General features: G+C 38.8%; 1 protein-coding gene across 3 annotated transcripts in view; it reads left to right on the top strand.

Annotated features, from left to right (window-relative positions):
• The window catches only part of CD109 (CD109 molecule), a 134761-nt gene extending 121717 nt beyond the window's left edge, over positions 1–13044 (top strand). For all 3 annotated transcript variants that reach the window (XM_082474140.1, XM_082474142.1, XM_082474141.1), the window contains 4 exons: positions 53–195; positions 4257–4404; positions 6382–6484; positions 8466–13044. In XM_082474140.1, the coding sequence (XP_082330266.1) occupies positions 53–195; positions 4257–4404; positions 6382–6484; positions 8466–8641 (570 nt within the window). In that variant the 3' untranslated portion in view covers positions 8642–13044. The remainder of the gene's footprint in view (positions 1–52; positions 196–4256; positions 4405–6381; positions 6485–8465) is intronic.
• The last annotated feature ends 431 nt before the right edge of the window (positions 13045–13475 follow it).

Genomic DNA, 13475 nt, shown 5'->3' with positions numbered 1-13475 from the left:
GCAATTTATTGCTAGTAACTTATTATTTATGCTTATTTGTTATTTATTACAGCTTAATGTTATCTATAATGTGAAAGATTCCAGATCTTCCATAATCCAAAGATCTATTCAAGATCAAGAAGCCTTTGATTTAGACATTGCTGTAAAAGATGATAAAGATGATATCAATCACTTGAATTTGAATGTGTGCACAAGGTTGGTATCTAAGTCCCTCCTTTTTCTCCTTCTCCTTAAAAAAATAGATTTGAAGATTTAATTAAATATATATCGTTGTTTATATATTTAATTATATTCAATATAACTCTATAGTTATCGAACTATATCAATATAAGGAGTTACGTTTAACAAAGATTTCAGTTATGCATTACACTTCAGATTACAAACTAGAAATACTGCTAATTATATTTAAGCATTTCTCAACATGCCCAAATTATTTACAAGTTTTCCTTGTATTTATAACAAGTTTGAATATAAAAGTTTAATAAAACTCAGGTTTAATTTATAAAAACTTTAACAAATCATGTTTAATACTCCAAAATTGATTATTTCTTTTTGTTGGTCATTTTTCTGTTAAGTAATTATTCCAGGTTCATATTTAACCTTTAGTTTTGTGCACTTAACTCAAAACCTCATAAGAGTGCGTAAGTTCAATGAAGAGCATAGTTTTTTTTTTAGACACAGTGAAAATATTCCAGTTTAGAAGATCCTTGCATTGGATAATTAGGCACTTTACAGCTTCTGGGAGTACTTAATAAGGTGACTATTAAATTTGGTCTGTGTCCAGAGCATCTGAGGATCTTGTTAAGTGATAAGAAAAAGGTATCCGTTTCAAGACTACTGACTTCATAGATTCAGGGTCTGTGAAGCCGCCTCCAGCTTTCTTGCCTATTCTAATGCACACGTAAGTTTGAGAGCAAGTCCTTCAGAAAGTTCTTGAATCAAGAGACTAAAATTTCTTCCTTGTCAATCTCCCCTCTTAGTTCTGCCTTATTTGGTGTTAAGCTGGGTGTTACTGCAAGATGCACTGATATTGAGGAGCTGCTGCCTGCCCTTTCTAAATATCCCGTAGTGTCTGGTTGACCTTGGGCTGTTGGGCTGGAGGTCACTGATGTGGTCCTGAGCTGCCACATCCTCTCAAGGTCATCTGTAGGTGTTCCTCCAGATGGTCAACCTTCTTAGCCATTGCCTGAACCCAGTCTCCTCCATTACTGCTACCATCCCTACTATCTTGGGCCTTCTTGTTCCTTTCTGTTTTTTGAAAGTATTTTTTAAAATATTATTTATTTATTTATTTTGGCCACACCAGGTCTTAGTTGCGGCATGAGGGATCTTCTTTGAGGCATGTGGGCTCTTAGTTGCAGCATGCGGACTTCTTGGTTGCAGCATGTGAACTTCTTAGTTGTGGCATGCGGACGCTTAGTCGCGGCATGCATGTGGGATCTAGTTCCCCGACCAGGGATTGAACCTGGGCCCCCTGCATTGGGAGTGTGGAGTCTTACCCGCTGGACCACCAGGGAAGTCCCAGGGCCTTCCTGTTCCTGATTTTGGTATAAATTGTCAATGTGTTTGCCCCCTTCCTCACCTGTTTGGGCATTTTGAACCAGCAGCTTGGGGATATCAGAATCTCTGCAGTAGCTTCCTTTTCAGCTGAGAAGAAAGTAGGACTCCCATTATACTTTACTAAGATTGCAACTGGGCTCTGTTCCAGAATAACAACATCAAGTTATTATTATTTAAACAACAACCACCTACATTTATCACAAACTTACATGCCAGGCATTGTATCAATGACTTGCACACATGTCTCATTTAATCCTTAGAATTACTCTATAAAGTAAGTGCTATTATTATGCCGGCTTTTCTCATTTACTCCTTCAGTCATTCATTCCCTCAGTAAATATTGGTTTAGTCTCCATTATGTGCCAGGCACAGTGTTAGGATTTGGAATATAATGGTTAGCCAAAAAGGCACAGCCTTGTCTTCACAGAACTTACTATTTGGAAGAGGAGACAGAAATTAATAAAAATAAATCCTGAAAACAACGTTACCGAACTGAGGTCTGGCTGCTTGCCGCTCGAAAGTCAATAACTGAGAGGCAGTTGTTGGTAGAAACGAAAGATGCTTTAATCAGAAAAGCCGGCAATCTGGGGAGAAGGTGGACTCATGTCCTGAGATCAACTCTGAAGATTCTGTCCAGCTGTGACAGTTTTTAAAGGGAAAAAAGGGAGTAGTCTCAGTTGATCATTGAGATGGGAGTCAGAGCCATTGCCATCACCCCCCACCCCCACCCCCCGTTTGCAGGCTTGTGGACTTCTTGTGATCTTTCTTTACATGTTATCTTGTTCACACAGTTTGTTCATAAGATTACTAAAGAGAAAGTTGGGGAAGAGATCTGGTCATCTGTTAATTACTTATTCTTCATTTCTACTTTTTTGATCTACAGAAAGAACCAACAGGTTAGGCAAGGTATTGTGTGATCAAAAGATTTGACAAGTGTGCTTGGGCTGGAGATGAGAAGAGCATGGGGGTTCCTGGTTTAAGGTTAGTGACAACATAGCTTTGCTGAAGTGACAGGGAAAGGAGTTTCCTCATGAGGGTGGTTTCCTGCAAAGAGCTGCTTATAGCAAGTCTAAAATTCTACTTTTGAAAAGGGCAAAGAAGAATAGCCTTATGGAGCAATGAGAGGGATTTTACCTCTTAGGGAGGTCAGGTAAAGACACAGAGGAGGTGAAACTGAGATTCAGACCATAATGGGGTTTCACTGTTTATAGGAGCTCATGTAAAGATGCAAGATTCCAAATCTTAATCCAGCATCAGGAAATCAGACAGGCAATAGACTTTGCTAGGTAGAGGACATCTATATCTTTTTCTTTCTTTCTTTTTTTTGGAGGACCTGGAGAAGGGAAGTGTTTTAATGTCAGTGTTGGGGGCTTTATAAAAAGGATTTAGATGTTGCTACTAGTTTTCTGAGAAAAATCTGCTATGAAATACAAAATACATTTTAAATGAATTCTTTCAGTGGCACTTTATAAAAAGAAGAGCTGGTGTTTCAGGCACTTTATTCTCATCAGTAGGGTCCAAGCCCTTACTCACCTCAGAAAAGGTTTCTCTGTGGCATGGTAATTTAACACATTCTGCCCCTGGCTGGTGGAAAGACCAGGTCAACCAAAGCACTTCTGATGAGGCACTGAAGTCATCATATCTAAGCAGGTTGGCTGTTTTTCTCATCTCTAAAACCCCTCTAGTTTTAACGCCCGTATTGGTTTTCTATAGCATCTCTTCTGGCTGAGTGCCTCACCAGCAGATGGTTTCAGCTGCCTGGGATCACCGAACCCACTGCAGTCAGCACTTGTACTGTGTGGCTTTTCAATCACGTTTGGCAGGCATCAGTTTGCTGCTTTAAAAAGCAAGATTTTCTATGCGCCCTTCTTGCTTTTGCCGTTTAAAGGACAAGAGGAACTAACGATGCTAAGAGACTTTCATGTTGGAGACAAACTCCTTTCCATAATGACATTGGGCTGTTTCAGATCCAAACAAAAAGCTCTTGCCATCTATTGATTTTAGAAAAATAATTATTTTAAAGGAGACAAAATGTTGTTGGTGCCCAGATGCTTTGATATTCACGACGTGTACAACAGGGTTAGAGAACGAGCAGTGTAATAAAACTTTCCGAGGCTTGTCATTCTCCCGAGGTGGCTAAAGAAAACGCAAAATGTGCTCCAAGTGTGTGGGAGAAGAAAGGGAAGGACCTTGCCTACTGGTCTTCTTTTTTCTAAAACCAGATGAAGAAAAGGTTGTTGAAGACTTGGCCGCTGTCTCCTACTAAGTGGTCAAGTGATGCCTCTTTTTCGGTTCCTAGCTTTGAGTTGGAGAGCTTAGTGCCATCAACTTTTGGGAAAATGAAAAATGCAATGTGGTTTGGTATCAACCACTAGAAAACAGATTGCCCACCGAAGGGACAAAGTTTGCCTTCCTTACAACCCAGGGGCCCAAGTCTGCTGCATTGCAGGCATTCCATGCTGACTAACAAATGGACCCCTTGTTCTATTCCTCATGTGGTTGAAAATTGTAAGAATTTCAGACCTGTAAGGAAAGGATTACCTTTTTACGGTTTTCTATAGTAATTTTTTATTTCAATGAAACAGTAAATGTTTGGAATAACACTTGGCAGTTTTAATTTTTATGTGAAGATAGTTTGCCAACAGCTTTAGGTTTTTCCTAAAGGGTTCTCTTCTATCCTCTCCTCTTTGATTTAGGTTTCTGGGCCCAGCTAGGAGTGGCATGGCCCTTATGGAAATTAACCTCCTCAGTGGTTTTACCGTGTCCTCAGATGCCATTTCCCTGAGTGAGACCGTGAAAAAAGTAGAACACGACCATGGAAAACTCCACCTCTACTTAGACTCTGTAAGTAGTAAAACCTAAGTTTCACATTGGTAACCATTGACAAAGCCACTATTTACTGTGTTCAAAATTACCTTTACTTTAAACGTTTTCTTTATGTCATTATTTTGGCTTTTTGTGTCCCTGAACAACTTTCACACGGTAACTATCTGTTGTCCTCACCAAAAAGACATTATTATAAAATTAGTTTAAGGAGAATTACTGTTAATGGTGAGCCTGATGAAAGTCTTGATAACAAAATTATTATTTCATACCAGATGTTCAACATATAGAAATTGCTGTGATGTAATTTCCAAAATGCAGTCCAGATGTCCACTGGAGAACTCCTTTGCTTCAGGGAATTGCTAAACATATTTGTTTAAATGCCGCTGCTGAAAAAAAAAAAATGCTGACGGTGAAAGCTTTAATTACATGTTTTAAAATGCTTTCATTAAAAAAAGGCTTTTAATGTATCCCAAAAGGGTTAATATCCCTGCATTGAAAAGTTAGGTGCTTAAATCATAGAATATTCTCAGAGGTTTGGTCTTTACACAAAATTATTATATAATTGTCACGTACTCTTCCCATTACTGTATGAAAGCTACTGATCCAAGAATAAGGTGCATAAAATATGTGAGAGAAAGGTTAGTGTGGAATTTAAGACTCTACTTGTTATGTCTCAAAACTGCTGGCGTGTAAGTTTATTCTTCTGACATCTATATGAAATTCATATGTGGAATCGAAATTGAGTTCTAAGTGTTCTTAGGATTTCATGTTACATGTGGGGGAATACGTATGTTTCTTATTCCGGTTTTGCCAAGTGTGAATCAATTAAATTGCTTCAGCAGTGAATCTACTTTTGAAAAGCTAGTTCCTTAATGTTCTCTTTGTTTTAAGACTTCAAAAACCACTTTGGTTAAAAAGCTGTTAAAACTAATACAAAGTTTCTAGATTCTTTTGCTATTCAGTGATTTTCACATATTAAATATTGCTTGATAGCCATGGGCCTAATTTGGGGTTTGAAAAATACAATAAAGGTTTTTTAAAATAATGTAATTAGGTTTGGAGTTTGTCCTGTATCTGTGATGTTCTTGTTCACGGTTATTTTAATTTGAGTGTCCATTACATTTTGACTGACTAATTTGTCTTTTCACTTACTGCTAATTGGTATGTAATGGAATGTTTAAAGGAATTTATCAATTTCAGATTCCTTAACCAGTATTATTTGCCAAATTGGCATTAAGTGTCCTTCCTGGAGGCAAGGAGGCTAGCCTTTTGTACCCATGGAGGCAAGGAGACTGGCCTTTTGTACCACTGGAGGCAAGGAGGTTGGCCTTTTGTACTCCTGGAGGCAAGGGGGCTGGCCTTTTGTACCCCTGGAGGCAAGGAGGCTGGCCTTTTGTACCCCTGGAGGCAAGGAGGCTGGCCTTTTGTACCCCTGGAGACAAGGAGGCTGGCCTTTTATACCCCTGGAGGCAAGGAGGCTGGGCTTTTATACCCCTGGAGGCAAGGAGGCTGGCCTTTTGTACCCGTATCAGTCAGTTATTGGTTGTGGGCTGCACCCCGCACTCTGAGGTTACTTCACTTACTGGATGAGGTGGCTCCCGTGAGCTGAGGGTGATTCTCCAGAGAAGGGGGCTGGTGTGAGTCAGTAGCAGCAACCAGGATGGGGTGCAAAGCTGAGATGGGGGATTTTGGTGAAGCACCAGGGCCAGGGGCATGCACTTCTGGGCTCCTGCTTACTTAACCACTCCAATTCTCAGTATCCGTTTCAGTAAAATGGAAGTAAGAACAATACCTACCGATCATGCAAGGACTGTTTTACAAGATAAATGATGTAATTTCTATAAAGTGCTTACCCCAGTACCGGGTGTGTAGAAATGCTCCCTAAATGTTCATTTCTATAGCTGTTTGATAAAAGGATAAGAGAAAGAAATGTCTTTTACTTTCTCTTGAACACATAATTTGCCACACCTTTAAAAGTCTTTTGTATTTTTCAAGGTAAATGAAACCCAATTTTGTGTTGATATTCCTTCTGTGAGAAATTTTAGAGTGTCAAATACACAAGATGCTTCAGTGTCCATAATGGATTACTATGAACCAAGTAAGTGTGTCCTGGGGTTCGTGATACTTTGGGAGTTACGCCAGGCATTCATTCATTCACTCATTCATTCATTCCTTCGTTCAGTGTGGTCGTCTGCTGGATTGGCTTTGTGGGGGGTGGGTGTCGTTTGGGGTAGTGAAGGAGGTGGTGGAGCAGGAGGTGAGCTTTACGTTTAAACGAAGACAATTGATAATTTACAAAAAAATAATCACGTGATAGCATTTAGCATTTATTAAAAAGTGATGTTTTTGCTCATAATGTTTTAGGTTTTAAACTCCCAGCTACAAACTTTACAAAGAAAAAGTGACACAGGGAGTCCCTTTATGTTCAATTTTCAAGGTTCTGCTCCTATTCCAAGCACCCACTCTATCGGGTTCTGGTTTTAAAACGGGGCTTCTTCAGGAGAGAAATGAACAGTGTCCGCAGTGGACGAGCCTCAACTGGGTTTAGCTGTTTCTTCACTGAGGGAGTCTTGTTTTGCTAAAATTTATTTATTGTAACAGATTTTTTTTATCATTTCAAGAAAACTGTAGTCTGTTTGGAAAATAACTTGAGCTTCTTTGACTGTACTGGTAATTTCTTACTTTATAAAATGTTAGACATTTAGGATGTGAAAGTAGAGATCTAGTCTGGAGATCATCTAAGTTGATCAGGACGAATCGCCGTTCGATCACAGAGTGACTTTTTGTCGGCGTGTGATCTTCAGGCTAATGTTTCTACGTGTCATCACATTCATCCTGAATAAGCACTCCTGGGGCTCAGAGTCATTAGAACACATGAGAATCGTGAACATGTTCATGTCCTAGGTGGTTGTAGATAATTACACTGTAAAGTACGAGGAACCTGTCCTCGTGGTTGGGAGTGTTTGGTGGAGTATTCGTGCAGGACGACGGTGGCACCAGCTCTCTCTCCTTCTAAGTCAACAAGCCAGGTCCTCTCATCTTGCGCCTCCTCTTGGAGTTCACCCCCAGTTCTTCTGGGACATTCTGGGGACACACGGATGCAGCACTTTTTTTCTGGTGGAAGGATGAGATCCACTGTGGAGACTCAGTGACAGTACCTAGTTATCCAACTTCGTGACATGATTGTTGAAACATTCTCCAGTTGATGTTTCTTAGGTGTATGGAGAACATTTTAAACATTTGAAAAGCAAAAAAGATTCAGTCTCTGAGATTTCTTTGTGGAAAACAACTTATGTATGAGGGGGTGCATTTAAAATGAAAACATGGGAAAGATCAGAATAAACCAACCAACCCATTTTGAAGAACCCTAGAGTTAGAAAGCGTACTTAAAATATTAAAAAAGTCAATGAAAAATCGTGAAGAAATTCGAAAATAGAAAGTTTTTAAAAATTGTAAAAATAAAAATCATTTATGCTTTATAGTAAGGTTACTGTAGTGCTATTGGTGCTTTATGTAGTTTTTTAAAAATATTAGCTTGTACTATAAAATTTACCCAAGTTGAATAGTTTTAGAGACTATGTGCTTAACGTTTTAAAACACTGAAACAAGGCATCACACAGGCAGAGTTCTCTTCATATTTTTGCATTTTAGAATGAAGTCCATGGTAAATATTTCTCTTCAGTAGTTCCAATGAGTAGAACCTTACTTGAATGCATAGAAAATGTCACCCTAAAATAAACTCTCAAGGAGGTTAAAACACCCTCAATTTACAGTCTTTCCTGTTCCAGGAAGCGTTTCAGGTTGCGGTTGAACTGCGGCATGCAGCTGTGGTCTATTTTCTCTCTTTTAATGCTGGCCAGCTGCTGGAGGTACAGAAACTGGACTCAAAGCATTGTTTCTCTCTTGGACTTGGTCGTTTGGGCTCCTCGAGTATTTCAGTTGTTTCTTGTAAAGAAAAAATAAAATTATGTGAAGAACGGAAAACTCAGAAAAGTGTATTGAAATGCTCTTAAGTTTTGGCAAAGTAAACGTTTCTAAACAAAGGAGGCATGTAAACCGACATCTGCTTCTTTGAACAGGGCGGCAAGCGGTGAGAAGCTACAACTCCAGAGCACAACTGTCCTCCTGTGACCTCTGCGGGGACGCACATACCTGCGGCCCCTGTGACAGCGCGGCCTCGGCCTCCCTTCCTCACCCTAACGCCTGCCTCCTTGTCTGCTTCACGCTTCTGTTCTCTTTGCCGTGTTGGCTATGATTTATCTTTTTAAAGACTCCGTGTAACACTTTCATTTCCAGAAGTCACGTGTGATTGTCATGTTTTCATAAGCAAATATCACCTCTATTTTGAAAATCAATGTTTTTCTTTTTATGGGATGGGATGGGGGTGTACAACCGGTCCTTGTATGTGCAGCTGCATAGATTTCTTCCCCTGACTTCTGTGTGGAACAAAAAATCAGAATTCTTGCAGCTGTATTCTTTTATTTCCCCCTCTTAAAATCTTGTAGGTTTCTTTTGGAGGTGTTATTTTCTCCAGAATAAATGTGTTATTTTAGATGATTCTTTTCATTTTCTAGAGGAAATGAGCCTGGGTTCTTAAGCACTGCTATACATCAGTGTCTGCTTTAGTATTAACAATGGATTTCCTGGGAACTGGGAGGAAACAAACCCGCAGGCGGAGCTTGTTCTGTCCCTTCTGTATCCACCCTAACCCTCCGCCTACACCACCCACCCCAGTGGTCTCAGTACATCCTTCTTAATCAGATATAACTTCTTTCTTTAGGATGGAGGTGGTGATTTTTTTTTTTTAAAGGGAAATGGTGTTGTTCCACGGCAGATGTAGTCACATACCCCAGCCCTTACTCTTACTCTGTTTTCCCTCTGGAGAGAAGCAGAGAGAGCCCGGCTTCGCTGTGCTGCCGGCGGCTCAGAGGTTGAGGTTGCTGGGAAGTGCCCAGAAGGGCCCCGGGTGCCCTCCTCTGTGTCCTCAGCCCCGCATGTGGGCTCTGTTCAGGCTGGGAGTCAGAGGGCATTGCAACACGTGCCTTATGTGACTTGGACCAGAAGATCCTAGACCAGGAGGCACATGTGAGTCATGGGGGATGCTAAGCCAGGGTCACAACAAAATCCTATATGAGATTTAGCAGACTGGACCTCCCCATGGTCTGGGAAAGAAGCTGGGGTTTGACGGGGATCAGAGAGATGTGAAGTACTGTACGGTGTTGGCCAGGGTCCTGTGGAACCTTCTAGATTCAGGTGTCTGAGTGTCAGACCACCAGCTGTCCAGTGACATCTAACACTTGCTCTGAATCTTATAGAAGATTCTTGAATTTTGAGCACCTGTGTCATGGGTTACCCTGTATTCGGAAGGATAATATTCATTTATCTGGGTGAAATTTTAAGGAAAGATTCCTTTCTTCCCCCTTCCCTGTTTTTCCTCTTTTCTCACCTTTGTTTCATCCTGCCTTTCCTTCCCTTCTTCCTTTCTTCTTTTCATTTGAAATATTTTAGATATATCCAAAAAATTTAAAGATCTTTTACTAAATCTAAAAATTGGTTTAATTTCACTCCTGAACTCGGCATTTCTCTCAAGGGGATGTAGAAACGTAATCGTCATGGGCTCCAAAGAAGCTGCATTGCAGTATTTTCAACTGTTTAAAAATAAATCCAAAAATAAAATATGCAAATAATATATTTTAAAGTCAATTTTAAAAAGAATGTTTTTATTTTAGTAAACTTAAATTACAGTGGAGTGGATGTTCATGGAATGCTTATGGATATTTTGGACACAAAGGTAGGAATTACTAACATTCAGATTTTTAAAGCTTGAGACCTAAATGTAGAAAATAGATCCTCAGAGGGTGGTCTATGGAGACAGAGCAGTTAAATATCAAACACATAATTTTCTTGTATTTACTTTCAAGTGGGGAAAAGTTTTTCATTGTGTTACACCTTTGAAACAATCTGATCTGAAAAAGGCACTTGGGTTTGGGCTTTCCTGGGCGGGGTTTCGGCTTTTATACGCTTAGGACTTGTTTGGAGATGAAAGTACCTTAGAACGAAATTGGAGGACGGTGCTGGCAAAGGATACCCCCTCGCTGCCCAGAGAGCCTCGGACTAACCGTAAATAGTTTATATTCTGTAGCTTATATTCTGTTCCTACCGGACTTCTAGTGTAGTATTTTAGGAAACACCAGAATGGAAAGCCATTGGAAGACAGTTTGTAGCTTTTTTAAACCATGTTTGTAGCTTTTTAAAAACCATATTTCCTCATTTAAAAACTAGGACTCTAATAGTTGTTGTGAATTATTTCAGATTTTCAGATTAAAAATTCACCTTGTAACTCATATTGCAATGCATCTCTTTTTATTATAAATGTATTAAAAGTGAGGAGGAGGAGGGGATTGAGGAAGAAGAGGAGGAAGAGGAGAAGAAAGAAGGGGGAGAGGGTCAGTCAGCGCAGCTGAAGGTGCGTGGGGCACTGGGGACGCGGGCGTCCTCCTCTGTCACGCCTTTCAGAGCGCTGGCTCTGCTGCAGCAGTGCACTTGGATTAAAAGGGACCAAAAAGCCACAAGCATTAGGGGGAAAGGAGGACACATAGTAGTAATAATTGACAGTATCGACTCTTCTTCACATGCTACGAGTAATAATACTAAAAATCTCTTTTTACCTTTAAGTTTGCTGATGTTGAAACTTTTCCTTTAGAATGCCATCAATTTCATTTTCTGATATGAACTAAAGTCCCCACTTCTTTTCCACTGAGTGGGGACCTCATTAAGATACCAGCATGTGTGACTTCCAGTTTTGACTCGCCACATAATTCAAGGACAAAACAACGCTATTATATTTGGTTTCACCATCTTATTGCCTTCAGTTATAATTCTAAAAAAGAAGTTAAAACCCATTAAAATACACTGGGTCAATGAAATGCTTCCTTTTATTGTGTGGTCCTATTATACTTTATGTTTTTTAAAATATTCTAACAATAATATCTTTGGTTTAGTATTTTGGTTATATTATAATCTGTGGAGCATTGTGTTAATATAAAATCCAGATATACGCTTATTGCCTAACAGTTTGTTACTTACATATGCAATGCTGTATTCCACACGTGGGAATTTTCAGAATTGTACATAGCGTAATTTTCCCTGCTCCCATTTTTTTTTTTTGAGTCTGGGTGTAATTATTTTTTTAAAAAGTTGTATTTAACTGTAATTTCTTTTTACGTTAAATTTAGTTATAAATATTCTGGCAATATAATGCTAGTTATCTTTATTTTGATACAATTCAATTATTTTGATATAATTCAATTTGATATCATTCAACATTTCTGGCTGTCCTATGACATTGTAAGAAATTGGAGCTATGATGTTTCTTTGTCATTCTTTAAAGGAGCCATTTTATTAGTCTTCCAGCATGTAATCTGGAGTTCTTTTTAACAGCCTCACGTTTTCTAATTTGCTTGATTGAAGTTTAATACTGTTTTCTATAAAAATATGTTGTAAATACCTCCTTGACAAGGTTCCTTCACATAAGGACAGTACTTAATTTGGTGTTCATCAAGTGGCTCCCATGGGTCCAGGTGCCATTACATCTTCCTGACTGCATCATTTACTTGCACTTTTAAAATTTGAGACACTTACAGTAAATGGACTCACTCTTGGATAAGCTTCAGAACTTTATGTACTCTCAATAGAGACTTTTGTTAGACAGAAGAATATTCTGATTTTTTTTTTTTCAAATTCCAGTAAAGCATAGCATCTTTAAGAACTTAAAAATTTCCTATCATCTGTTCAAATGATATTCGTGTTAATGTTAAATATCCTAAGTTGCATTGGGAGTAATTTGAGGTGCAATTTTTTTTATCACTACTTTGAATAGAGAACGGTTATACTACTTTCTTTAGGAAACTAAGCAGTAAATATACATTTTTAATTTAGTATATATCGGTTGTGAGTAGGCTTGTTTCAAAACTATTTCTAGCCGTTGAGGTGTGTTTTCATGTGCCTCATCAAAAGACAGTGCCACGTTGAATCATTCACTAAAATGTTGCCATTTCATTTCAGTGGTTGTAATACAGGAAAACAGATATTTCCTAGATGATTTCCGAGTTTTGCACTTCACAGGACACTTACACATCAGTATGTGTGTGTCTTTGTAATAGGGATGATATTGATATATATGTTACTACATATTTAAGAATAATTCTGTCCATGTTGTCACGAGGCCACGGTTTACCACTCTTCTGCCAGGGTATTGAATCAGTGGTAGAGGATAGTTCCATGTTCCATTTATAGATCATTAAGATTTGTCTTTGATAGATTTAATAGAATGTGGCTCTATTCTGGTCCTTCAAGCCTTTATGTTTTGGATTTTTACTAAGGTGCAATTGATACAGTAGAGTTGATTCCTTTTGTACACAGGAAGCTTTATAAGATTTTACTCATAAATCTTCTATTTTGAGAAGCTGTTTTGCATATAAGAAGGATACTGTTGAAATAAAACATCATTTTCCCAGAAACTAAAGCTTTGTATATTGAACCAGGGTGATTCTGAATGTTTAAATTTTAAATGTTAGAGTGTTGTTGTTAATTGTACTTGATGATCTATTCAATAGGAAATCATGGTTTATCAATAAAAATGAAAATTTCCATCTATTACTACCAGTGTTATTTTTATTTTAGCTTAAATCACATCTGTAGCACATCTCCTTTACCTAAACCTATTTAATGGTGAGGCATGGGATGTCTGAGGGTAGGTTTGAGGAGGGATTATTGTGTTAAAGAGTTTGACATGAGTGAGAGGAGAGAAGCTTGACCACCAGCCGCTGCCTCATTTTTGTTTTTTCTAAAGAAACTTTAAATTTCAGAATAGATTTAGATTTACAGAAATGTTGTGAAAATACTACAGAGTTTCCATATACGCCACACCTATTATCTCCCCTATTATTATTATTATTTTTATCTTTTGGCCACGTGGCATGTGGGATCTTAGTTCCCTGACCAGGGATTGAACCCGCGTCCCCTGCATTGGCAGCACAGAGTCTTAACCACTGGACCACCAGGGAAGTCCCTCCTTCCTCATTCTTTGT

The sequence above is a fragment of the Balaenoptera physalus genome (assembly GCF_965194825.1).
Source record: "Balaenoptera physalus genome assembly, chromosome: 9".
Taxonomy (NCBI): domain Eukaryota; kingdom Metazoa; phylum Chordata; class Mammalia; order Artiodactyla; family Balaenopteridae; genus Balaenoptera; species Balaenoptera physalus.
Note: the sequence above shows the minus strand (reverse complement) of the source record. Positions and strands in the feature narration are given on the sequence as shown.